The sequence below is a fragment of the Canis aureus genome, chromosome 2 (genome assembly GCF_053574225.1).
Source record: "Canis aureus isolate CA01 chromosome 2, VMU_Caureus_v.1.0, whole genome shotgun sequence".
Classification (NCBI taxonomy): Eukaryota; Metazoa; Chordata; class Mammalia; order Carnivora; family Canidae; genus Canis; species Canis aureus.
The window spans coordinates 55,429,179-55,457,172 of NC_135612.1; the positions used below are offsets into that span (position 1 = coordinate 55,429,179).

Genomic DNA, 27,994 nt, shown 5'->3' on the forward strand with positions numbered 1-27,994 from the left:
CACCAGTCATCACCTGAGGAGCACTGGTGAGGATATACCTGATAGGCGCTGCTGTCCCTGAAGGAAATGAAGCTGCCACAACCACCCACTTGTTTGCCTACTTATAACTTCCTTGTTCCTGCTCACTCGGCCCATGAAGGTCTTCCATTTTGGACGGCTCCTTAGAGATCCTTTCCGCCTGCTAGACTGGATGATGGCCAGTTCATAAATCAGTGAATAAAGCCAAGAATATCTTTAAAATCTGCTCAGTTGAATTTTTTCTTTAAACACAGGTAAGGGGTACTGGAGTGACCCAGCGGTTGAATGTCTGCCTGTGACTCAGATCATGATCCCGGGGTCCTGGGATCGGGTTCCCCACAGGGAGCCTGCCTCTCCCTCTGCCTATGTCTCTTCCTCTCTCTGTGTCTCTTATGAATAAATAAATAAAATATTTATATATATAATCTTTATTTTATATACAGGTAAGACCTTTATCACTTCTTATCCCTCTCCATCTCTCCATGCCCCCCAACCCTGGGCTGAATGGGCAGAGGCGAGAAGGGATAAAGTTGCTTTCACTATACCCCATGCGGTTGTGTTACGGCACACGGACACTTACATACAGTAGGTACTTAACATACACACACAGTAAAAACCCCAGTCCCAGGATAGTCTAGGACCCGGGCAGGGAGGCTGGATACAGTTTGCATCAGTGGCCTTTGTGACCCCCATAGGGGAGCCCCATTTCATCCTTGGAAGATACTCCTGACTCTAAATCCAACCCACCAGGACCTTCTCTTCCTGACTCTGGGGAGGCTGAGAGCCACGTTCATTGTGTAATCCTGGAAATGGAATTAGCTCTTGAACTTAACCTATCTGTGTTCTTCCACTGCTTTGACTTTTCTATTTCAGTAATGTATGTTTGCCCCTTAACTTAAGTCTGCTTTTAGTATTCAGAAAGAATGAAGGCATAAGTAAATGGTTTCAGCATGAACTGAGCACTAAGGTCTGAAAACAGCTACAGATCTGGACAGATGGCGCACATCTTTGCAGGACCACCCCTCCCTCAGGTCATGCACTAGCACAATCCCTGTCTCTTCCACCAATGCTAGCTCAGATTCCATCCTGGGTTTTCATCAGGAGTTTTATTTTTTTAATGATTTTATTTATTCATGACACACACACACACACACACACACACACACACACACACACACACAGAGGCAGAGGGAGAAGCAGGCTCCCTGCGGAGAGCCTGATGTGGGACTAGATCCCAGGACCCTAGGATCATGACCTGAGCTGAAGGCAGATGCTCAGCCACTGAGCCACCCAGGTGTCCCTTCATCAGGAATTTTAAAATAAGGTTTCACAGTGTAGGAGAGGGAGCGCGGGCCAAGCCCTGGGAGACCTACCTCCTTGCTTGGCTCTCCCGCTGCCTGTCGGTGTGACTCTCATCACCGCTTCATGGTCAGACTTGCCCCGCTTAGTCACCCAGGACACAACCTCAGAGGCCCACGTGTCTTCAGCTCACACCAGCCAGACCCTTGCTCTCCACCTCCCCAGCCTCCCTTCCCCACCAGACCCCTCGCCCCATGTCCATTTCTGGGGCCTCTTTCCATCTTCAAGGCGGCATCTGTCCTAATCTATGTTTCCCTGAACTACAGCAAGGATTAGGGAGGTTCACAGAACATTCCAGTGGAATGTATTTATAAAAGCCTTAAATGAGCATGAATCAGCAAAAATTGCTAGATATTCAAAAATTCAGGGCACCTGGGTGACTCAATCAGTTAAACGGCTGCCTTCAGCCCAGGTCATGATCCCAGAGTCCTGGGATCGAGCTCCACATCCATCTCCCTGCTCAGTGGAGAGCCTGCTTTTCTCTCTCTCTCTCTCTCTCTCTCTCTCTCTGCCCCTGTCCCTGCTCATGCTCTCTTTCTCAAACAAAGTACCTGGTAAACCGGGTGTTACTAGGGAGCGGCTCCTTTGCGAGGGTTTTCCTTTCGCTTCGCACAACAGTCAACCCGTCTTCAGAGATGGTCAGCCAGGGATGGCAGGTGTGCTCATTCAGGTGAAAGCAGCTGCCTGCGAAGGCGGAAACACATGCAGACCCAGCCCATCACTCCATCACTGCTGCCAGCTCCTCTGGGAAGCCTGGGCTTGTGGGGTCCCGCCGCCCCCCCCCCCATTACTAATGAGTGGGGCAGCTACTCCCCCACGGGGGTGGGGGGTGTCCCTGTGCCTTGCTCCCAGCTAGCGATCTGCAAGTCTTAGCTCATTCAATCCTCACAATTACCCTTAGAAACAGCTGTTACATTTGCACTTCTAGAGGAAAACACCGAGGCACCAGGTTGTTAAAAAGAACAGGCAAATGACAGAACTCAAATTTGAATCCCTAGGCCCTCTGATTCCGGAGACTTTGTTCTTAACCAGGAGGCTGTAAACGCCTGCAGGCAGACAGGAGCCTCTAATCCACCTGCCAGGGGAAATAGGAATTGGGATTCTTAATGATCAGTTGGACAAAAGGAAGTAAAATTCAACATTTCACTTAAGGCTGTGGGGGAGAGACCTCCCCAAATCACAGTTGAAACAAAGCTCGCCACAAAGTGGTACGGAATAGATTAACAAATTATTTTGTAAAAAATCCATCATATAAGAGCACAGTGACTCATTCTACACTCCTGTGTCTTAACCAAGTTCTGTTTTTCTCAAGTTCCTATCCTGTCACTCCTCTTCATTTCAAACCTGAGTTTGGGCATCACCATCAAGCTGTTCACAATTATTTTCACAGTTAGCTGCTACTGGAAATTTCATTTACTGTCTGCACTCTCCAGCAAGGGGCAGGCCAGGTCTTCCCCACCCCCACTGTCCCCAGCTGATGCAGCACATGGTCCTTGCTCCTGGTGTGCTAGTTCTAACAGAGGAGCATAAAAAAAAAAAAAAAGATTTTTTTATTTGTTTGAGAAAGACAGCATGAGCAGGGACAGGGGCAGAGGGAGAGGGAGAAGCAGGCTCTCCACGAGCAGGGAGACTAATGTGGAGGCTCAGGTCGTGATGCTGGGGTCCTAGAAATGAGTCCTGCATTGGGCTCCCCGCATGGAGCCTGCTTCTCCCTCTGCCTGTGTCTCTCCCCCTCTCTCTCTCTCTCATGAATAAATAAATAAAATCTTTAAAAAATAAATAAAAGCCCAATGCGGAGCTTGACCTCACGACCCTGAGCTCAAGACCTAAGCTGAGGTGAAAAGTTTGATGCTAAGCTGACTGAGCCGCTCAGGCACCCCTTCTTCCATAAATACACTCTTAAAAAGAATTATATGAACAAACTAATTCAGAGATGACTGAGTAATCAAGAACTGTCTGTACCTTTTGCTCTGTTCTCTTTTACTGAAACAGCCAGAATTTGACATTTCAAAACACTAGGTCAGCACAGAAAATGAGAAGGGCCAGCCAAGTAAAGGCAGGCCCCAGGCCAACAGAACAGAAAAACCGGAGTCCTAATCCCAGCACTAGCCTGCACCAGCTCTGGGGCCTTTGGTGGCCACTCAGCTTGTTTTTCCCATCTGCGTGGAAGAAACACCGTGGGAATTAATCACACACCTTTCCTCCTAGCATTGGAAATGAGGACAAATGACACAATGTTCCTTAGGGAACGATCCCAGTCAAGAGTATGTCATCCTCAGAGCCCAGACCTAGCTCCCTGCTTCTGCTTCCTACCTGCCGGCCACCCAGTCAGCCGGCTGAGCTGGACTGGCTCTGTGCTGTGTGGGGAGAGCCACTGGGCTCCAGTGCACCATGACAGAGCTCAGAACCCACAGCTAAGCACTGCCAGGAAAGCGGAGGTATGGAATGTTGCTGGTGATGTCACTGCTCATTTAGGATCTGGACAGGACACATGATAGTCACATGACAGGAGTACGGCAAGTAAGAAGGGGAAGTGGCTGGGGCTTGGGGGGTGTGGGCACCCATCAGGGCCAGACAGGGTGTAGGGAGAGGCTGAGCAGCCAGGTCCAAGCTGGGCCTGTGGTGGGTGGGAGATTCTTGGGCTGAAAGCAAGAACAGGAGACAAGCCAAGGCCAGCAGCTCTTGCTGGGAATAAAGACGCCATCCCAAGGGTAGTATGTGGCCTGAGTGAGCTGTGAGGTGTCTGGACCCCCCAGATCTGGCTGACAAGCCTCTAGTCTACCTGAGGACATGGAGAAAACCCCTGAGTGCTAACGTTTGCTTTGCCACCAAACTGCTCTGAGTTGGGCCTGAGTACTCCCGTCTATAGAGTGGGACCACGGGGCCTCTATCCCCTGACTCCCTTCCTGGCCTGACTTGCCACATTTTCCAGCCAAGTCATGCAGCACTGGCCTCCCACAGAGTGGCTCCCTTAGGTCCTAGGGAGCGTGCGGCCTGGGCACGTACCAGTGGTGTAGATCGTCACGGGGTCGCTCCTTGCACTGGGCCCCCCCATGTTGAGGGCTCGCACGTAGACCGTGTAGCTCTGCCTGGGATGCAACTGCACCAGGGACTCGCAAGTGGGGATGCCCACAACTGACCTGGGCAAAAAGGCAGGGCTGCAGTTACTGAACGGTGGGGCCTGGCGGCCAGTTTCCAAGCCGAGAGTGTAAACCCAGCCTCACACCCCTGTCCTCCCACCAACAGCAGCACAGCCAGGAGTGTTTCCTCCCACTTTCCTTGTTCTTTGTCACTCCTTGTGTTTGGTCTCTTTTGCCTCCGGGTTCCTGACTCTGGTGTCCCAGGCACCTCGAGCCACGCTTGGCCTCTGATGCCGTGTCTGTGGAGGCAGGCAAGAGGGGGGATGCGGCGTGCCCCCAGCTGTCTGATGGGTCAGAACCCCCCTGCGGGCAGGGGCTGAGGACCACCTCCCGAAGCCCAGCTCTGGGCCCCGACCAGGCCTCAGTCTGTGTTTATAAACAGACAGAAGCCCCCTGGGAACAACCCGATGTATTTAAATTCTACAACACACAATACACACCCCTAATTGCCACTGACTATTCCTGCAATTGTTAAACCCATTTCAGCCCAGGGGGAGAGAGAAGACTTTGGGGTGATGCCTGTTCACGAATTCAACACCCTCACCCTGAGGCCTGGGTGTCCAGGTCATCCTGAAGGCTGCAGCTCCAGGCCAGAGGGGCACTTTCACACTTCATCCAATTAATATTAACCAGACACCTTAGGCTCCAGGCACCATAGAGGGAGGCTCTGGGGAAAACTGAATGTAGTCTTGCCCTCACAGAGCTACAGTCTGGATGGGTAGAGAGGCACCCCTCAAGCCATCACTGGAGAAAATGTAAGGTGGTAACCGTGACATGGTGATGGCATACCACAGGGTGCATGATGCTGGAGAGGTGACTTCTGAGCTGAGACCTGGAGAATGACTTGGAAGTAACTAGGATGAAATGGGGACAGGAGTGTCCTACATGGAGTCACACAGCACGTGGCAGGAAAGAGCACGGGAAGTAGGAGAACTAAAATAGGACAGTGTGGCTGGACCCAGAGAGGGAAGAGAAGCTGGTACAAGATGAGCTCCAGATGCAGGAAAGGCCTAGCCTAGGAAGGGATTTTGTCTTTTCTTCAAGATGCTTAGGTTTGTACTAGAGAACAGGGACCACCCCAGGTCACCTCAGTCACCGACCAGCCTTCTGGTGACCCCCATCATTATGGGCTGGTCCCAGGCGTCAGGTGCTCCTAAAGTATCAGCACAGATTGCAAAGAAAATCCGGATCATTCAGGTGGCCAGAGCTGTTGGGCCACTTCCGCCTCATTCCTGAGTATCTCTGGAAGTAACCCTGATGTGGCTGTGGATGCATGGATTCTACCAGGAGCAGAGGGTGCTCAGGATAGATGGCCAGGCTCCAAGCCTACATTCAGCATAGAAGAATCCGTCCTTCCTAGCAGTTGACACCAACCCTGCCTCCTCCCTCTCTCCAGAGCCCTGGTGGTGGTGGCTGGTCCTGGGCTGCCCGGATGGTTCATTCCCTTTCCACAAATTCCAGGACTGCCCAGTAGTGAACCAGAGGTGCGTCCATTTGTCCCCCACTGCACACAGCTGCATGCTTGTGGGATCTGCGGGCACCCTGTGCGTGCTGAGTCCAGCCCTCATCCGCCTGTGAACACGTTCAGCTCCACCAGCCTGGGGCGATATGAGCCTTCCGACGGCCTTCCTCCATAGACATGAGGTTCTTTGTATGCTGAACTCTAACCTCTCGTTTTGCCTCAGGATGCTCTCCCTCTCCTGTAAATTCCAGCCTGGTGGTTCTTTCGGTTTCTCCAGCACCCCCATACGCTTGCTTGTTTTCTTGTTTTTCTATTTGCCCCCGCTTGATGGCCAGCTCTGTGGGGTACCCCAGCACAGGACACAGCACCACCTACACCCACAATACTTTTAGGAATAATGAACTGTAAATCGTTGTTGGGCTGAGAAAGCCAACCCGACACTTAAACCATTTATTTACCTGACATGTGCCTTCAGTAATAACATTCCAGCAACTTCTCATGAAATCGAAGCAGCCCCAAATTAAGGTTCCCATGTGCCCCAAACTCCAACCACCGACCTCTACTCTAGGCCCCATGCATTGCCTGAGCTGGGTCACCATATGAGGTGTCAAGGCCTCTTGCTCCCAGCAAACATCCCCCCGTGACTCACTCGGTTACACCTGAGGGTTCAGGCGTTTCTGCCTGGGTCAGTTCCACTGTGTAAGAGTCCACGGGATTCAGGTTTCCGGACTCCCAGCAAATCAGCGCTGCCTCCTCGCAGCTCTGTATCTCTTTGCTTTTTATGATGGGCGGGGAAGGCGCTAGGTACAGGACAAAGGGAGAGGAAGACAGCCATGTGTCCGGCACGGGGCCACACAGCATGGCCACTGTCCTTGCACAGAAGAGATTCAGTGCAAGAAAAAGCAAAGCAGGTGCAACAGACAGAGGCTCTGTGCCCCCCTCCCTCCTCCCGCCAAATTCATGTGCTGAAAACCTACTTCCCCACATTATGGTGTGTGGGATCTCTGGGAGAGGAGAGGGAGGACGTCTTTTATAAAAGAGAATGAAAGAGCTCTGTGGCCCCTTTCTGCTGTGTGAGGACACAGCTGGAACACAGCCCACCATCTCCAAACCAGGAAGGCTTCTCATCAGACACTGAATATGCCAACACCTTGATCTTGGACCTTCCAGCCTCCACAACTGAGAGAAATAAACATGTGTCAGTTATAAGCCACTCTGTCTGTGGTGTTCTGTTACGGCCGCCCAAATGGACAAAGACACAGAGAATCCCCTTCCCATGTTCCTGGAGCAGAAGGTGGCTAAAGGGTTCTATGGCCCTGCGATTAGGAGCAGGGCTTTTTTGATATTTTGAGACCAACTCTGAGCGAATGTCCCTTCCATCCTCGGAATACAGATTGCATGTATTGCATGAAAGAAAATATACAGCTGTTCCTGCCCTGCCAAATAAGATCGAGGGTCTTGCCACATCTAGAAAGCTGTGACTCCTGTGTCCCCCTGGAATGAAGGTCCTGCTCCAGAAACAAGTGACCCCAATTACCTGTCATGTACACCACACACTCGCTGGCAGGGCTGGGGCCAGTCCTGTTCTGAGCTGTGACCCAAAATTCATACTGGGTATTTGGCATAAGATTTGTCACTGAGCAATATGTTTCTTTGACAGTCATTGTAAACTCTGGGGGAAAAAAAAAGGGACATGATTCAACCCTAAAAATAGGCCAATAGCTCCAAATGAGTTGTGCTGAATCTCCCTGTAGTAGATTACAAAATTGGCCACAGATTCCTCCCACCCCTACACGTGCACTCCACTGCAGTTTGACTCCCTACTCTTTCAAGAGGTTCATTTTTTCCTGCCCTCCCTTGATGGGCTCAGCCATATGACTTGCTGTAGCCGATGGGACAGCAGCAAACAGGATGCTAGCAGAGGCTTGGGGAATGCCTGTGAGCAGGCGCTTGTCTTTTTGCTGCTGAGAACACATCCATTTCCATGTGAACAGGCCCAAGCCAGCCTTCTGGACAATGAGACCAGGTGGACAGAGGGCCCCAGACATCCAGGTCATCTCATCCATCCCAGCCAAGTCCCCAGATTTGTAAGTGAGGCTATCCTAGACCATCCAGCCCTACTCAAGCCCAGACCAGAAGAATGGACAGCTAACTCACAGAATTATAAGAAACAGTTTATGTTTGTCATGTTAAGCAATAAGTTCTATATAGATGCATACAGTAGAGTGGGCTAAGGTGTTCTAACTGCTATACCTCCAAACCTCCCCAGATTCTTGGAAGGCAGTGATATGTCATTAATCCACCCTCTGATAACAGTTCTTTTATTGCAAAGTGGTCCATTAAAAAGGTCTTCACAGATGGTCATGACACAGCCCAAATATCCTGGCTTCCTCTGTGTATCTTCATAGAGTGCCAGCAGGGTCAATTCACGACAAGAGTTGGGCTCAGTCAGGTCTGGCTTCTTGGTCTCTGATCTCCTGTTCCAAGTCTTCCTCTTTCCCCACTATACCCTAACTTTAGTCTTTGTTCAGACCACCCTCACCATCTGTTCACCTTATCCCGACCTCACTCAGCATCAGTTAGACTTACTTTCCTTAAGAATTCCCGTTCCTTCCTACATCCTGGGCAGAAAAACAGTCCTCACTTTCAGCACTTTGACCCCTTCACCTGCCTGGCCTGGTACAGCGAGCAAAGCTCTGTACAGGGGGGATCCCTGGGTGGCTCAGCGGTTTGGCGCCTGCCTTTGGCCCAGGGCGCGATCCTGGAGTCCCGGGATTGAGTCCCGCGTTGGGCTCCTGGCATGAAGCCTGCTTCTCCCTCTGCCTCTCTCTCTCTCTCTCTCTCTCTGCCTATCATGAATAAATAAATAAAATCTTAAAAAAAAAAAAACAAAACCTCTCTACAGGGAGCCTGCAGACTTGATTCTTGTCCTGGTTCTGCTATCACCCACGTGTCCCCATGGACAGCTTGCTTCTCTCCGGGGTCTCAGTCTCTGTATTCATAAAGTGGAAATCCCTAAGGCCCTGCCACCAATCTCACTCTGCCTCCATTGCCACGGGACAGGTCTTGCCAGGCTAGCCTTGGTCCTGGAATTCCTTCAGGCACTCAACTAGGGCTCCTCCACTGTCTGGGCCTCTCTTCTCAACAGACACATGGCTTATCTGTTATGTGGGGTGGAGGGAGGCAACTACCCCGGGCCTAGCCCCACACCAGCCAGCTCCATTTCCCGGGGAGGAGGATGGGCTGCCCACTGGGAGGTGAGGGTCCATTCCCAGGAGGTTGCTCAACCTGGGAATGTGAATCTGAGCAGCAGTGGCCCTTCCAGGCTGCAGAGGCCCCCTCACCCTTCATGGGGGTCTCCATGCTACCCCTCCAGTTTCTACCAGCACAGGGTTGCTCTGAGAAGAGCCAGCCTCCCCTCCCCTCACATGCTAGGCCCACTGGAACCCAGACAGCCCAATTGGGCCTCCTCCAGGAGAGGCATCCCCACCCTTCGTGCACACAGGGCATCCAGGGCATCCAGGACTTCATCCCAAGGGCAACTCTGACCTGACAGCTCTATCTACACTCCAGACACCTTAGCCTGGCCTTGTGACTCTCCCAGCCGGGCCCCAATTTGCCTTTCTCACCCTTTCTGTCACGCTCACCTGCCTGCATCCTGTCCTCTGAGTAGCTCCTGGATCATGACAGCTCCAAGGAGCTGGATGCGCAGATGCATCCCACCTCCGCCCTTCTGAGTGCTAGGAAGGCAGGGCCCTAACCTCTGAGGGCCCTCAGCCATTCCAGAGCACTAGTGTGTTCTTAGCAGAGCCTCACCTTCTGGGTCCTTCCCAGGTAAGCTGTCCTGCATTGGCCGATAGGACAGCTGATAGCTCTCCACGGTGTCATCAGAGTATAAGCTCCAGCACACACGGACAGAGGATCCCGTGGCTGAGTTAGGGGTCTGTGGGTTTATCACTGGAGCAGAAGGAGCTAGATGAAGACAATAGAGAAAGACAAACACAAGTGAGAAGCCTTGTAGAGGTGTGGGATGGGCGTGACCCCTGTCATAGGACTATTGCACCCCCCCCCCGACACACACCTACAGGCTTTGGAAGTAGAAGCAGCAGCCCAGATTGGACAAGGTCAGGAAAGCCAAACCCCTCAACCTTGAGTCTGCAAGCAACAACCAGCATGTCCATTCTTGCTCTGACAAATCCACGCAAGCTTGGGGAGAAGGGGTTGGTGACAAATCCCCTCCAGCTTGGGCTGTATTGTGGTTTGCCGGACCTGCCCTAGGTATGGGTCCTTTGGCCCCTTCTACATCATCCAAAGATGGAAGACAGCCAGGACCACAGCAGTGCTATCTGCAGCCCTGAAGTGAACCAAGGAGTCCGAGAAGCCTTCAACAGGGAAGCTCTGTTTTCCTTGGGGGACCCATCCAACAGCCATGTCTTTGTTATAATGAGAGAAGACTGGGTTGGGTGAAATTGTGCTTTTGGGAACCATTATCATCAGACTCCAGCAACTGCGTTGATTCTTTTGTTCTCTGGAGGTTGATACTTCTGTCTTCCCACTCTCCAGACTGACACATATGTAGGAAGCACTGCTTGTTTCCCTCCATGATTCTTCCCTCCAACCCAGCCTTTGTACGACCACCTTAGCTTCCAATTCTGACATTGCTCAGTCCAGGTAAGAGCATGACCAAACTCAAAAGAGTTTACTTAGCCACTGCTCAGCCTTTCTTCCCTGGTCAGGGGCTGGAAGGTCCTAACGTGACAAAGGAGAGGAGGAGGAGGAAGAACCCGTATCCCCAAATGACAAAGTCCGGGATACACAGCATGTGTCTTTCTATACCCTGCAAGGAATGGCCCCGCAGCAAGAACATCAGGAGCTTCAGTAAGAAGAGGGGTGGCCCTGGGGTAGGTACTCCACAAAGGAGGCTCCGAATGCAGGCGGGAGGGTGGTAGTCTGCATGGAACCTGGACTTGGGGGTGAAGAGAAGTGTCAATGTTTTTCAAACTCTGACATGGGTGATACTGCCTTTCCTTCCAAATGTTTGGGCCTGATTATTTGGGCAGCACCATCCCTAGGATGGGAAAGCTCATCATAGCTCAGTGAAATTACCCCTTGAAAAACACAAATCAAAACCACAATGAGATACCACTTTACCCCGGTGAGAATGGGTAAAATTAACAAGACAGGAAACAACAAATGTTGGTGAGGATGTGGAGAAAGGGGAACTCTCTTGGATTGTTGGTGGGAATGCCAGCTGGTACAACCACTCTGGAAAACAGGATGGAAGTTCCTCAAGAAGTTAAAAATAGAACTATCCTATGACCCAGCAATTGCACTACTGGGTATTTGCCCCAAAGATACAGATGTAGTGAAACAAAGGGACACCTGCACCCCAATGTTCATAGCAGCAATGTCCACAATAGCCAAACTGTGAGAGGAGCCATGATGTCCTTCGACAGATGAATGGATAAAGATGTGGTATATAGATACAATGGACTATTACTCAGCCATTAGAAAGGATGAATACCTATCATTTACTTTGACATGGATGGAACTGGAGGGTGTTATGCTGAGTGAAATCAATCAGAGAAAACAATTATAATATGGTTTCACTCATATGTGGAATATAAGAAATAGTGAAGGGACCATAAGGGAAAGGAGGGAAACTGAGTGGAAAAAAATTAGAGAGGAAGACAAACCATGAGAGACTCCTAACTCTGGGAAACAAAGGGTTGCAGAAGGAAAGGTGGGTGGGGGGATGGGGTAGCTGGGTGATGCATATTAAGGAGGGCACATGATGAGATGAGCACTGGTGTTACACTGTATGTTGGCAAATTGAACTTAAATTTTATTTATATGTATAAATTACTTAGAGGAAGAAAAAGAAATCATCCCTTGAACCATGAGTCTAAGAATGGATGTCCAGTATCCCATCCAGTTGAGGATTAAGTAAACAAATTAATGTATATATTAAAATGATGTTATAGATCAGTACAAGAAAATATTAATCATAATTGTTTTGATAAAATAAGGTTGCAAAACAGAAGAATTCCCTTTTTATTTTAAAAAACTTGTGCAGGGGATCCCTGGGTGGCTCAATGGTTTAGCACCTGCCTTTGGCCCAGGCGTGATCCTGGAGACCCGGGATCGAGTCCCACATCAGGCTCCCTGCATGGAGCCTGCTTCTCCCTCTGCCTGTGTCTCCACCTCTCTCCGTGAGTTTCTCATGAATAAATAAAAAAATTTTTAAAAAATTAAAAAAAAATAAAAAATTTTAAAAACCTGTGCAAAGGAAAAATCTAAATGATATACACAATATTTTTACGATGTAATTGGGTGTTGGTGAGAAAGAGGTGTGCAGCCAAGAAAAAAAAAAGAAAAAGAAAACCAAAACCCTGAATACAGGATTATTCTTAGAAATAAATAATCACAATGATATTTTTAGGAGCTTTCTGGTACCATGTGACATGCCATACATGTATTACCTCATGTAATTCTTACCATATCCCAGGAGGCATTATTATGTTCATTTTGCAGACAAGGAAATCAAGACTCAGAGAAGTTAGGTAAGTTGTCCAGAGTCACACAGCTATGAAGTGGCAGGCCTGGGATTCTCACCAGCTCCACAGGATCCCAAAGCTCACTTCCTAGCTGCTGTGCTATTTAAGTAAATAAACTTCAGGCTGCTCACTTGGAGTGACTCAGGCAGAACAGGTGTTTATGAATCTGGGCAGCCTATAAACAAAAAGTATTTCAAGGCTGCCTGGGGCCAAATGTTGGTTGACTCCCTGGAAGTGAGGTGGGTACTTACCCCAGAGGGAGGTCAGCCTCTATTCTCACTCGTACAAGCCATAAAGACATGAAATTTGAATGAAAAAAAAAAACTTTGCTCTTAAATCTTTATGATGTTTTTAACTATCAAAGCTCAGGGAACTTGAACTTTCTGTGAGGTGCACACACAGGGTAAACGTGCACCTGGGATGGTGTTAATGGAGCCCATCAGCTGCTCTACGTCAGAGAAGTCCAAGGTCTGATCTTCAAAGTCGGGCTGTGCAGAGATTTCCACATCTGTTTCTGTATTCAAGAATTTTCCAAGTCTGTTGGTATAAAAAGACACACTGATAAGAACAAAGGGGTGTACTCCTGGGGGTATGTCTAAGGAGCTGGATGACTGGTAATAGGTGCGAAGGGCCTCTTTGCTGAATTTTTCTTTCTTTATTTGAACATGCCGCTGGCTGCCTTCTGCCATCTGCTTTGGTGACTGACCCAGGGGGTCTCCAGTGGGGATGGGGTGGATTGATTTCTGCATTTGATGGGAGGGGAAAAGGTGGGGTCATTTTGGGGGGCACGCACCTAAGAGTTCCACATCTGTGCCCCCTGGAAGACCTTTTGGGTGCTGACCTGGAGGCTCCCACCCCCAGGCCACCCTAGGCCCCATGATGTACAGACTCTGGGGTTTCTTCTCCATGGGGCCAAGGGTACTCCACCTGCTGACAGTGGACGGGTTCTCTGAATTTTCTTGCCTCTTGGCAGTCATGGGGTTTGTAAGTCGCAGGGGCAGAATTTGAAACCAGGTGTGTCTTTACCCAGTTCTCTTAATCCTTATATTATCAAGTTTCAGCATTGCTTTACAGACACTGCCTCCTTTAATTCCCATAAAACTATCCTGTCTGCAGATAAGGAAGGTGGATTTTAGACTGGCTGGACTAGCCCAGGGACATCGGGGTAGCAGGATTTGAACTCCTGTCTGATTCTACAATGTGTGTATTTTCTGTGGTACATAGTCTGGATCTTGGCACAGCTTGGGGGTGGGTGCTGGAGACACTGGATCCTGGCTCCTCCTGGTGAAAGGAGGGGCTCATGGAGGAGACCTGACCTCGGGCTTGCTGGCTGGGCCTCTTGCTTCTAGCCCTGGGATCTTGAGATTTGGTACTAGCGGGTCCTTGTGACCCCCATCATCCCTCCAAAGCCAGTGCTATCAGATCTTCTGGGCAGACACAAAAGCTGAAACTGGGATCATATACCCAAGTGGAACCAAATCTATTTGGAAGACTAGAGGAGAACAAACAGTATAAGAAAATATATTTCAAGGGGGATCCCTGGGTGGCTCGGTGGTTTGGTGCCTGCCTTTGGCCCAGGGCGCGATCCTGGAGTCCCGGGATCGGGTCCCGCGTCGGGCTCCTGGCATGGAGCCTGCTTCTCCCTCCAGTGTCTCTGCCCGCCCCCCTCTCTCTGTGTCTATCATGAATAAATAAATCTTTAAAAAAAAAAAAAAAAATATATATATATATATATATATATATATATATATATATATATATATATTTCAGGACAAAAGTATTACCTGTCAGCCATGGCCACGGCGTCCTAAAAAGGAGGAGGAAAAGGAGAAAATATTAAACCAATTTTGGAAATGAATTTCCTTTTCAAAGTATATAATGATAAAAACACATCTTAAAACTGAGCAGCCATAGCCCCCACTCTAGCAAGATCATTGTGCCAAGCCGAGCACTGGCTCCATACTCCTCTCCCAGCTCCTCCCCATGAGTTGCGTGAGCGCTCCCACTACAGGTGCTGTTTCACACAATCAGTTTGAAAGACTGAGTAACCATCCATTGAAAGGGAACTCCATTGTTTATTGAACCATTCCTCTGTTAATGGACATTTTGGCTGTTTCTAAGGTCTCATCATTTCCAATACCAGTGAGAACGTTTTTGCTCATATCGCTTTCTACACATTCGGGATTATGTCTCTGAGATACAGTGATATTGTGGGGCCAGTGGTTCAAAACGTCTGCATGTTGGGGGCTCTAATGGTACCTCCCCACTTGCTTTTCAGCTTCTGTTGTGGGTCCCTTGTCCCAGGCATGGCAGGAAGGAAGTGCTGCTGGGTTCTGAGGCACCACTGTGGGCAGGGGCAGAGTGCAGGCCATATTTGGCAACTGGGGGAGCTCTGGTGGCTGAAGGCCCCTCCCTCACATCCCTGACACCACAACTGTCCCATATTCCTGTGGGTCCTTGTGAAGAAAGGGGACCCCACCTCTGACTGAGATTAAAATTCCCACAGCCCAGCAGCCTGGGGCCTTGAGGTCAGATCTAACTGGATTTCAAAGAAATTAAGAAATGGACTTTGAGGGTGGCATGTTTGAATTTATAAAAATTTCAAATTGGTGCCCTTATAACTGGAGAGTCAGAGGTGCCTTTTTAGCCTGGACACACATACCACCACCCCCCGCCGCCAGGCTCTGAGAGGCCACCTAGGGTGGACAAGAAAACTCTTGAGTGCTGATGTTGCTCAATTCCTGGGTGAGGAGACAGATCTCTAGTACAGAGGGGCTGAGCCCCCTGGAGGCTTCAGTAATGGTGCAGGGGAGGGGTCAGTCATGTCCCAGTCGGCTCAGCCTCTCGTGGCAAAGCTGCGCAGGGACACGGGAGACCACCTTGCCATCATGAACATCCAGCAATCAGATGGATGCTGCCCACAGCAGTCAACTGCAAGGTCTCCAGGCAGAGACGGGCTGCTCTAACCTGTCCTAGCCATACTGTGACTTGGGTTCCTGACCTCATGTCACCTCATGACTGACCTTGATGAAGTCAACCTTCTCCTCATGGCACATCTCCTCTATGTTTTCCATGAGTTCCTTGCAGGTGTCGAGGTTTTCCCCACAGCTGACCAGCTGTCCATACAAGGTTTCCAACTTTGCTTTCTTTTTCTCCCCTAGAGCTTGTATTTTTTCTTCATATTTTTGAGCGAGTGTTTCTAAGATCTCGTTGTAATGTGACTCAAAGTTTTGTTCCTGTCTTCCGAAGTTCTCCTGCAAGATAGTTGACCTCAGCCATCAGCTTGGTGAAATGTGGTGTGTTGGCAACAGAACCATTTGGGGCATGAAAACGTATCCACCCAGAGATATCTTAGTCACCTCCCTGGTCTTAGCTTCTTCTGCCAGGATGCCGGGGGTGTGCACAGCAGGAGCTAGGAAGAGGAGTCTGCAGCTAGAACCCCTGGGATAATCTCAATGAGAAGCACTGCTTTCTCTCCTGGCAGCATTTTGCAACCCTCACCCAGGGGAGGAAGGGTTGTGGCCAGATGGCACTGCCTAATGGATGGGAGTGCAGGATGACAGGGGGAGACTTGTGACAGTACTTAATCCTGGGGCACAGCAGATGTGTAATATTAATTAAAGCCCATCAACTACTGGTCCTCTTACTTAGGTTGGAAAGTCAAGAGAGCTCTGCAGGTTCTGACCGATGTCACCCTCACCAGATAACAGAGACATTTCCAAAGAAGAAGCCCTTAGGATTCAGGGAGTATTTGCTGAGCCTCTTCTATGTGCACAAGATTAGCTCAGAATGGCACTGGTGTCGGTGTAAACGAGAAGACTCAGAGTCTTCCCTGAGGGTGATTGACTTTGATCTGAGATGCACTGCCAGTGGGAGTATAGGGAGTTCTGTCCAGGCACACTTATTCCTACCACTACCTTCGCTTGTTCCTTCCCTGTACCCTGCAGAAGGGATTTGTGCCATAGTTCTCCTCCCTCTTAAGACTGGTGGTGAAGAAGGTCCAGCTTCACAGGAAAGGGGCCTGGGCTCAGCTAATTCATATGAGATGCTCCTGCAGATTAATAGAAGCGGAGCACTTGCATGAAGAGAAGGGAGGTAGAAAGTCTCCCAATTCTCTGTCCTGGGGCACTTTATCTGGATGGTGAGGCTGAGTGCTGGCATCACAGTGGTACTACATGTCTCAGAGGCTGACCCAGGGCTGTGACATGTTTGGTGACAGGCACAAATGTGTATTAATCTGATAAGATACAGAGAACAGCTGGGGAAAGGAACAAGGAAGGATGGCTGCCTTGCAGGGCCCTGTCAAGCCTGGGCCGTGCAAGAGCCCCACCTGGCAGTAGGGCTGAGGCTAGAAAGACAGAGAAGCTTCCAGTTCAGGAGAGAATGTGGACAGGTACCTGGTTCCAGAAGATAGATCCTCCTAAGGTCCCCTACTAGGGCAGTAGGGAGGCAGTCTCTAACCCACACCTGACAACAGCTACAGACTCCACCACCTGCGGAAGCCAGCGTGTGACTGATGGGTCCATCACCTGCTCTTACCTCCACAGTGATGAAAACCTCTTCCAAGTGATTTGCAAAATTCTCCATCTCGATGATCTGCTTTTCCAATTTGAACATGTTTTTGTGAATTTCATCCTAGCAAACAGAGGTTAGCAAGGAGACATTAGTGTTCTATTCTCTCTTCTGTAGAAGGCATTTCCATTCATTCTCTGCTTGCCTACCTGAGATATATATGTGCTACAGACAGAACATTTATTTACCTTGGCGCTTTCCAGGGCCTTGCTGAGTGGGGTCACCTCGTGCTCTCTGTGCTCATCAGAAACCTCCAATGCCCTCACCGGAGCTTTGCAAGTGACGCAGAAGACCAAGGCGGCTTCATCCTCGTCCTCCTCCTCGGGGATCACATAGCACTCGTACTCCTCGCTGGCCCGGCCATGCGAGTACCTGTAGGCTTCTCGCAGGTCCCGGCTGGGGGCAGGTGCACCCCAACCCGCGCAGCCCCGGTCCCCGGCCTCGGCCTCTGCACCCAGACTCCAGTCCCTGTGTGCCCCGGCCATGCGCGGCCGCTGCTCCCAAACCTCCAGATGGGGCGAGCTTCCGTCCACGAGCTCCGCGTCCCACTCGCTGCCGTCTCCAAGTGCGTATAAATGGACAAGCTCTTCCACGTCCTCCTCCAGGTCTCTCGGGGCCGCCCCCTTGGGCTCGCCGGTCATCTCGGCCTGCACTTCTCTCCCTGTCTGCAAGTGTTCTTCCGGGAAGAGGTGCAGCCGGTCTTCGGGGTCATACAGATCCATGGGGTAGAAGTGGAAGTCCTGGGGTGCCCGGGCTGGGCGCAGTTCGGGTGCCCCTGCAGCCTCCCCGTCCATGGCGCCTCTGCACCTGCAGAGTTCCTGCCCCGCAGCTCCCACTGGGCGTCCTGGGGTCTAGGACACAGAAAGAGTGAGCAACCCCATTCATGAGAAGGCCATCCCAGTACATGGTCATTAGATTGGTCTCGCTCATTCACAATTAAAAAAAATGTTTTCTAAACTTTTTTAATTTAAAAAGGCAGCTCAGCTACGGTTTTACTTTGAACCATCTACAAAGAGAGGTTTACTTTCTCCAGGAAGGAGGGACTTTCTAAGCTTAAAGAGGACCAGATATTACCAAAGAAATTTCAATAGTTTCCTCTTCATTAAAACAAATAAACAGAGGCCAAATAAAGCAAAGTGACTTGGGCAGTTATTACTAAACAAATAGTATAAATTGATAGAAAAAAAAATAAGATCTCAATAAGTTAGTGTGCAAGGACAACTCACAAAATAATCACTTGTGCAAAAACATTTGGGAAATGGTCTATCCTTATGAGTAATAGAGAACAAATAAGTAAGATGCCATTTAGCCTTTCCAGTGAGCAAATATTTAAAAATATAAGAATGTTACCCAAGACTGGGTAGGGTACAGCAAAGTGAGTATGCTCACATGCTGCAGTTTGGGATGTATACTAGCCCCAACTTTCTGGAGAGCAAATGGGACAACACAGATCAGGAGCCTTAAAAATGTTCACCCTCTTTAAGTTAGTAATCTTCATGAGTACCCTGAAGGGAAATATTCAATACAGGAGAAAAAACGTTTCTATATAAAAATATCTATCACAAATTTTTTAGAGTGGGGAGAGGGAGAGAGATAATCTTAAGTAGGCTCCATGCCCAGTGCAGAGCCCCATGCAGGCCTGGATCTCATGACCCTGAGAGCATGACCTGAGCCAAAATCAAGAGTTGGACATTCAACAAACTGAGCACCCAGGTGCCCACAAAAATTATTATGACAGCAAAAAAATTAAATTGTAAAGCCCCAGTGATTAGGAGAATAGTTAAGTAAACTAGGATATCCATACTCTATAGGATATAATGCAGACTTTAAAATATTAGGGAGAGCAAATGATAACTTGGCAAAGATGTACAGTATGATATTAAGTAAAATAAACAATATTCATTATATAGAGACTATGATGTTTACTACTTAATGGAGGTATACAAATCTAGAAAGAAATAATAAATGGTAGAAGTAGTAAATACAACATTAGTAGCAGCTATTACTCATGGAGCACTTACTGTGTGCTTTCTCTATGGTCGGCAGTTTAGAGGCATACCCTGTGTGGTAGGCACTGCTATTATCTCCATTTTGCAGCTGATAAAACTGTGGCTCACACAGGGTATCTGGAGCAAGGTCATATGGTCAATAATTTGTTGAACTGATATTTGAACCTTAGTCTGTGTGGTGGCCACGATACTGTGCCTGACAGATGTCCCAACTACAGGAGCTTCGGTGACCAGGTGTTCAGGTGTGCTCTGAAATCCATCATCACATTGCATGGAGGACACACTTCCCATAGGCATTTCCATCCAATGACAGAGTGTAGCAGGGATTCTAAGGCAGATCCATTTCTGTTTGACCCAAAACTCCTCTGACAGCAGATTTTGACTGGAGGGCTCCTTGACAGCCTTGCCGAATCTTTCTTAGGGTGCAAGGCAGACTGGAGTGGCTCCTCCAAACCATCCTACCCTCCCTCACTTGGGGTCAGACTTGCACCATGTCTGAGAGCACTCTCAGCCTTTCCTATCTTCCTCCCCATTTTATCTCAGATAAGAGTTTCACCTAATAAAATCCTTGTGTATCTGATCCTGTTTGGTGCTTGGTTCTTGGAGGACCTGGATTATACAGTCTGTTGGATTCCAAAGTCCCTGCTTTCTTCTTGGCACATAATTGCTATTATGTTAGATTACCTCTGATAATATTTGTTACTGATACTGAATTCACATACCATACAATTCTCCTGTCAGAAGTGTATAATTCAGTGATTTTTAGTATATTTACGAAAACAAGCAACAATTGCCACAGAACATTTTAGACCATTTTCATTCCATCACAAAGAAATTCTGCACTCTTTAGCTACCACCACCCACATTCCTCCATTTCTACCAGCCCTAAGCAACTGGTAATCTACTTTCTGTCTCTATTGATTTATAAATGGGATCATACAATATACTGGATTCATATAATGGAATCATAAATGGGATCATATAATATACTGTCTTTTGTGATTGGCTTCTTTCATAGCATGTTTTCAAGATTCATCCATGTTATAGTGCGGGTCAGTACTTCTTTCCTTTTTTAGAGCGAGATAATATTCCCTTGTATGGGTATATCATATTTTTTTATCCATTCATCAGCCTATTTACACATTTCCTTTTTCCTTTTTTTAAAGATGTATTTATTTGAGAGAGAGAGAGAGAGAGAGAGGCAGGAAGAGGCAGAGGGAGATAAAAACTTAAGCAGATTCCCCACTGAGTGTGGAGCACAATGCAGGGCTCTATCTTACGACCCTGAGATCACGACCTGAGCCCAAACTAAGAGTTGGATGCTCAACTGACAGCACCATCCAGGCACCCCTGCATGTTTCCCTTTCCATTTCGATTGTTTTCACTTTTTGACTACTACTATAAGTAATGCTGCTAAAATGTTTATGTACAAGTTTTGTGTGTGTATATGTTTTCATCTTTTTCATCTCTCTTGGGTATATACCTAGGAGTGGGGTTGCTGGGTCACAGGGTAACTCTACATTTAATTTTCTGAGGAACTACCCAGCTGTTTTCCAAAGTGGCTGTGCCATTTTACATTCCTACTAGCAGTGTATGAAGGCTCTGATTTCACCACACCCCTGTCAACACTTGTTATTATCTGATTTTTTTTATTATAGCCATCTTGGAGGGTGTGAAATAGTATGTCATTGTGGTTTTGATTTGCATCTCCCTGATGAATACTGATGGCAGGTATTTTTTCACACATTTGTTGGCCATTTGTATATCTTTTTTTTGAGAAATGTCAATTCAATAGTCTGCCTATTTTTAACGGGGTTATTTGTAAGATTTCTTTACATATTCTAGAGACTAGTCCATTATCAGATACATAATTTGCAAATATTTTCTCCCATCTTGTAGACTGTCTATTTCATTGCTTTTTATAAATTAAAAAACATTTTTAAAGTAGGCTCTACACTCAACGTGGGACTCAAACTCACAATCCCTAGACCAAGAGTCGCACACTCTACCAACGAAGCCAGCCAGGCACTCTCATCTTTATTGATGGTGTCCTTTGAAGCACAAAAGTTTTTACTTTTGAGGAAGCCTATTTTATTTTTTCTTTTGTTACTTGTGCTTTTGGTGTCATATCTAAGAACTCACTGCCAACTCTGAGGTCAAGCCAACCTTACATTCTTGGGATAAATTGCACTTAGACATAGTGTTTAATTTATATATATATATATATATATATATATATATATATATATATATTACTGGATTCAGTTTGTTGACATTTTTAAAGGAATTCTGCATTCATATTCCTAAGAAATATTAGCCTGTAACTTTCTTTTCTTGTAATGTCTTTGTCTGGTTTTGGTGTCAGGAAGATGTAGCCTCATAGAATAAGTTGGGAAATATTCCTTCTCTTCTATATTTTGGAAGAACTTGATATATATATATATATATATATATATATATATATATATATATATATAAAGAACTTCTGAAGGACTGGCATTAATTCCTCTTTACAAGTTTGGTAATTCACCAGTGAAGTTATCTGGGCTTTCATTTTGAGTTTTTTTTCCTTATTATTATTTTTTAAAGTATTTATTTATTTATTTATTTATTTATTTATTTATTTATTAATGAAAGACACACAGAGAGAGGCAGAGACACACACAGAGGGAGAAGCAGGCTCCCTGCAAGGAGCCTGATGCGGGACTTGATCCCAGGATTCCAGGATCATGCCCTGAACTAAAGGCAGATGCTCAACCCCTGAACCACCCAGGCGTCCCTTTTTTTCCTTATCATTAATTCAGTCTCTTTATTTATTATAGGCCCATCCACATTGTCAATTTCTTCTTGAATCATTTTGATAGTTTGGATTCTTCCAAGAATTTGTCCATTTCATTTAACTTACCTAATTTTTGGAATACAATTGTTCATAGTATTCTTTTAAATTATTTTTATTTCTGTAAGGTTGATAATAATGTCCCTTCTTTCATTTCTGATTCTAGTGCTGTGAGTCTTCTCTATTTTTCTCTTGGCCAGTAAAAGCTTGTCAGTTTTGCTGATCTCTTTAGGAAGCAAGCAGTTTTTGGCTTTCTTGGATTTTCTCTATTGTTTTTCTATTCCCTTCTTCATTAATTTCCATTGTAATCTTTAGTATTTCCTTCCTTCTTGCTTTGTTCAGTTTGCTGTTCTTTTTTCAGAGTCTTAAAGTGGCAGGTTAGGTTGCTGATTTAATATCTTTTTAAATACAGGCATTTATAGCTGTAAATTACCCTTTAAGCATGACTTTTGCTACATTCTGATACTGTGGCAAAAAAAACACAAACTTTTCATATGTTTTATCTTTATTTTTATTCATCTTGAACTATTTTCTAATTTCCCCTCTGCTTTCTTCTTTGAAACACTGGTTATTTAGGAATGTATTTTTAATTTCCACATATTTATGACTTCTCAAATTTCTGTTACTGATTTCTAATAGCATCCCATTATGGTCAGAGAACATATTTTTGTATTATTTCTACCTTGTTAAATTTATGAAGATTTGTTTTAGCATTTGATTTATTCTGGGGAATGCATTCTATATGCTTTGAGAAGTGTGTGTATTCTACTGCTGTTGGGTAGAGTGTTGTCTGAAGTCCAGCTGGTTTACAGTATTATTTGAGTCCTCTATTTCCTTGTTGATCCTCTTTTTAGTTGTTCTGTTATCAAAAGTAGAGTGCTGAGGTCTCCAACTGATTTTGTTGAGTTGTCTCTTTCTCCATTTTTGTCACCTTTTGCTTCATGTATTTTGGTGCCCTGTTATTTAGTGCATATTAATTATGTTTTTAAAAAATTCATTTATTTACTTTAGAGAGAGAGAGGCAGAGGAGGGGGCAGAGGGAGAAGGAGAAGGAGTCTTAAGCAGACTCCAAGCTGAGCATGGGGCCTGACATGGGGCTCAATCTCATGATCCTGAGATCACTACCTGAGCTTAAACCAAGAGCCAGATGCTCAACCAATTGTGCTCCCTGCAGGAAGCCCGATGTGGGACTTTATCCTGGGACCCCAGAATCATGCCCTGAGCCAAAGGTAGACACTTAACTGCTGAGCCACCAGGCATTCCGAACTTTTTTTTTTTTTTAAGCCCCATCCAGCTCAAGAGATGCATTTCCATTTCACTTTTGTTTAATAATTGTCAAAATTAGTAATGCATGTTATTTTGCTCACATGTGACTATAAATTGTATTGATAAATTATCATTTAGAGACTTATAGTTCCAGGAAAGTAAAAAAATTTAAATTGCATGCATATATGTGTTTTTTGTTGTTGTTGTTGTTGAGATTTCTCCTAGATGATCAATAAGACTTTATAAGTACAGAAAAAATACATTAGGATAAAACTCTTTGGAGAAGTTATATGTAAACACAAGCTCGAGGAGAAAAAAAGAACAAGGTAAACTTTCTAATGTTATAAAAGAGGTTTTTTTTTTTTTGAAGCTTTATATATTTATTTGCGAAAGAGAGAGAGAGAGAGAGAGAATAAGCAAAAGAGGCAGAGGGAGAGGTACATTCTAGAGAATCCTAAACAGACTCCATGCTAAACGTGGAGCCTAATGTGGGGCTCGATCTCACGACCCTGAGATCATGACCTGAGCCAAAACCCAGAGTCAGATGCTTAGCCAACTGAGCCACAGGCTCACATAAGAGTTATGCTCACATCACAGGCATTCCATAAGAGTTTATGCTGCATTTTTTTAAAGCATACCTGATGAAGGGTATCAAACTACAATAGTATTTAAGAGTCCATTAAGTAAATTCAAGAGTTATAAAAACAGTTTTATTTGGAAATGTAAACATTTATAGCATGCCAGAAAGTGTATCTTTTGACACTATTTGTACTTTTTATTTTTTAAAGGTTTTATTTATTTATTCATGAGAGACACAGAGAGAGGCAGAGACATAGGCAGAGGGAGAAGCAGGCTCCCTGCAGGACCCCAATGCAGGACTCCATCACAGGACCCCAGGATCATAACCTGAGCCAAAGGCAGGCTCTCAACCACTGAGTCACCCAGATGCCCCCCTATTTGTACTTTTAAAAATAATGGTTTCATTAAGATATAAGTTACAAATCATAAGGCTCAGCTTTTAAAGCGTAAAATTTAGGGGTGCCCAGCTCAGTTGGTTAAGTGTCAGACTCTAGGTTTTGGTTCAGGTCACAATCTTTGGGTTGGGAGACTGAGCCCCGCATTGGGCTCCACGCACAGCAGGGGGTCTGCTTGAAGATATTCTCCCTCTGTCCCTCCTTCCACTTGTGTGCTCCTTCTCTTCTATCTCTCAAATAAATCTTTTTAAAAAAGTGTACAATCTAGTATTTTTAATAAACTTAGAGTTATGTGCTCATCACTGTTATCCAATTCCAGAACGTTTTCATTACCCCCACCAAAAAATCACCTACTCATTGGCAGTTACTTCCCCACTACCTGCTCCCCCAGCCTCTGATACCTGCCATTTACTTTTTGTCTCTATTTGCCTATTCTGGACATTTTATATAAGTGGAATAATACAACATATGGTCTTCAGTGTTTAGCTTTTTGTCATTGAACATAATATTTTCAAGGTTCATCCATGTCGTACAATGTATCCTTTTTACAGCTGAATAATATTCCAGTTTAGGAAAATAGCCTATTTTGTTTATGTCATGGATAACATATCCAGGTGATGGATACCTGGGTTGTTTCCACTTTTTGACTCTTTCTCTTGGGTACATTCTGATGAGTGGAATTGCTGGATCATGTGATAACCATGTTTAACCTTTTGAGGAACTGCCAAACTCTTTCCCAAAGTGGCTTAACCATTTTGCATTCCCACCAGTTGTGTAGGACCGTTCCAATTTCTCCATGTTCCAGTCAACACTTGATATTGTCCATCTTTTTTTTATGGTGAAAAAATGTATATTTAGATTTACAGCCAGCTGGACTCAGTTTAGATGATCCCAATTTTGTTGGCAACATCCAAAGCATCATAGTCAGGAGCCAGTCGAACATATGCTTTCTTCTCTCCATCAGGCCTGATCAAGGTGTTGATCTTGGCCACATCAATGTCATAGAGCTTCTTCACAGCCTGTTTGATCTGGTGCTTATTGGTCTTGACATCCACAATGAACACAAGTGTGTTGTTGTCTTCTATTTTCTTCATGGCTGACTCAGTAGTTAAGGGGGACTTGATGATGGCATAGTGATCAAGCTTGTTTCTTCTGGGGGCACTCTTTAGAGGATATTTGGGCTGCCTTCGGAGATGCAGGGTCTTGGGTCATCGGAATGTAGGTGACATGCGGATCTTCTTTTTTTTTGTGACTGTGCATGCCTTTCAGCACCGCTTTCTTAGCTTTCAAAGCCTTTGCTTTGGCTTCGGCTTTGGGAGGGGCAGGGGCTTCCTTCTTCGCCTTCGGCGCCATCTTCATGAAAGGGTTGTCCATTTTTTTGATTGGAGCCATCCTAGCAGATGTGAAGTGCTAGCTCATCTTGATTTGCATTTTCCATATGGATGATGTAAAGCATCTTTTCATGCACTTAGTGGCACTTATATATTATCTTTGAAGAAAAGTTTATTCAAATCCTTTGCCCACTGTGATGGTTTCTTTTATGTGTCAACTTGGCTGTGCCATGGTGTTCAAGTATTTAGTCAAATATTATTTTTTTTAAAGATTTTATTTATTTATTCATGAGAGATACACACAGAGACGGGGGGGGGGGGGCAGAGACACAGGCAAAGGGAGAAGCAGGCTCCATGCAGGAAGCCCGACGTGGGGCCTGATCCCGGGACTCCAGGATCACGCCCTGGGCCGAAGGCAGGCACTAAGCCACTGAGCCACCCAGGGATCCCCCAAATATTATTTTGAATATTTCTGTGAAGGCGTTTTTTGGATGAGGTTGACTTTTAAGTTGGTGAGTTTTCAGTAAATCAGATTGCCCTCCGTAATGTGAGTGGGCGCCATCCAATCAGTTGTAGAGCTTAACAGAGTAAAGGTGGCTCTTCCTCAAGCAAGAAGGAATTCTGGGAGCAGATGGCCTTCAGACTTGAACTGCAACACTGGCTCTTCCCTGGGTCTCCAGACTGCCAACCAACCCTGCAGATTTTGCACTTCCAGCCTCCATAACTGCATGAGCCAATTCCTTAAAATAAATGTCTCTCTCACATTCTTTTTTTTTTTAAAAGATTTTATTTATTTATTTATGAGAGACACAGAGAGAGGGACAGAGACACAGGCAGAGGGAGAAGCAGGCTCCATGCAGGGAGCCCGATGTGGGACTCAATCCCAGGATCTGGGATTACACCCTGAGCCAAAGGCAGATGCCCAACCACTGAGCCACCCAGGCATCCATCTTTCACATTCTTTACGCACATACACATACCCCCTCATTGGATTCAGTATCTCTGGAGAACCCCAATACACTCATTTTCAAATTGGGTTATCTGTCTACTTATTGTTGAATTTTTTATTTACTTGAGAGAGAGAGAGAGAGAGAGAGAGAGAGCATGAGCGGGGGAAGAGGCAGATGGAGAGGGAGAAGCAGGCTCCCCATTGACGGGGAAGCCCGACTTGGGGCTCTCCCAAGACTCTGGGATCATGATCTCAGTAGAAGGCAGGTGCTTAGCCAACTGAGCCACCCAGGTGTCCCTAAAATAATGATTTTTGCTTGCTTGTTTTATAGATCTATTTATTGGGACACCTGGGTGGTTCAGCAGTTGAACATCTGCCTTTGGGTCCGGGCATGATCCTGGAGACCTGGGATCGAGTCCCACATCGGGCTCCCTGCATGGAGCCTGCTTCTCCCTCTGCCTGTGTCCCTGCCTCTCTCATGAATAAATAAAATAAAATCTTTTTTAAAAAAGGGATTTATTTATTTATTTATTTATTTATTTATTTATTTATTTATTTATTAGAGAGAGTGTGTGCTCTAGCAGGGGGAGGGGCAGAGGGAGAAGGAGAGAGAATCTCAAGTAGACTCCCCACTGAGTGCAGAGCCTGACACAGAGTTCGATTCCAGAACCCTGAGATCATGACCTGAGCCAAAATTAAAAGTCAGATGCTCAACTGACTGAGCCACCTGGATGCCCCTTAGAATGACCTTTTTGGTATAGAGGAGCAGTTATGTTTTTTTTCCATTTAACTGTACAAGTCACAAACAGGTGCACTTGATGTCCAAATATTGGCCAAAATTTCTATCTATTGAACTGTTCTACCATTCCAATTTACATGCACAAGCACTTTATCAACAACTTATTCCTACATAAAACCAGGAGTTCTGTGAGCTGCTTAGCCTACTCATTAATCTATTCTGAAAATAACTTTATTGACATATAATTTACAAATCATAAAATTCACCTGTTTTAAGTGCACAATGCAATAGTTTTTAGTGAATTTCTCAAGTCGTGTAACCATCCCCATAATCCAGTTCCTGATGCCCCCTTTAAAAATAAACTGTGGTAAACTTAATGCCTTTAAAAAAAAAAAACTACTATTACTGGGGTGCCTGGGTGGCTCAGTCAGTTAAAGAGTCTGCCTTCGGCTCAGGTCAGGATCCCGGGGTCCTGGGATCGAACCCCAAGTCATTGGGTTCCCTGCTCAGTGGGGAGTCTGTTTCTCCCTCTCCTCTGCACCCGTGTTCTTCTGTTCTGCTCTCCCTCTCTCAAATAAATAAATAAATAAAATCTTTAATAAAATTTAAAAATAATAAAATAGGAAAACTGCCATTCCTAACTATTCCAAATGGTACGTATACAATAAATTTGGGGGGTAAATAACAAAATCAAAAAAATTTAAAGATACAGCTTAGTACTCCCTCCCCACCCCAGTCATAATGTTTATTATGATCCAAACAGCCCCCCTTAATGTCCACTG

At 46.1% G+C, this 27,994-nt stretch overlaps 2 protein-coding genes across 6 annotated transcripts in view; one reads left to right on the forward strand and one right to left on the reverse strand.

The window, feature by feature from the left end:
• The window catches only part of WHAMM (WASP homolog associated with actin, golgi membranes and microtubules), a 69,407-nt gene that overhangs the window by 11,543 nt on the left and 29,870 nt on the right, over positions 1-27,994 (forward strand). The window lies entirely within an intron of this gene.
• FSD2 (fibronectin type III and SPRY domain containing 2) overlaps positions 1-27,994 on the reverse strand; it is a 42,750-nt gene that overhangs the window by 7,169 nt on the left and 7,587 nt on the right. For 2 of the 3 annotated variants that reach the window (XM_077873687.1, XM_077873681.1), the window contains exons 2-11: positions 17,297-17,959; positions 17,076-17,171; positions 15,560-15,790; positions 14,321-14,343; positions 12,952-13,073; positions 9,796-9,951; positions 7,517-7,651; positions 6,629-6,779; positions 4,384-4,517; positions 1,929-2,061 (exon numbers count right to left, since the gene is read on the reverse strand). In XM_077873687.1, the coding sequence (XP_077729813.1) occupies positions 1,929-2,061; positions 4,384-4,517; positions 6,629-6,779; positions 7,517-7,651; positions 9,796-9,951; positions 12,952-13,073; positions 14,321-14,343; positions 15,560-15,790; positions 17,076-17,171; positions 17,297-17,902 (1,787 nt within the window). In that variant the 5' untranslated portion in view covers positions 17,903-17,959. Of the gene's footprint in view, positions 1-1,928; positions 2,062-4,383; positions 4,518-6,628; positions 6,780-7,516; positions 7,652-9,795; positions 9,952-12,951; positions 13,074-14,320; positions 14,344-15,559; positions 15,791-17,075; positions 17,172-17,296; positions 17,960-19,129; positions 19,643-27,994 lie in introns of those variants that run through there. The other variant, XM_077873692.1, reaches the window with a different exon arrangement.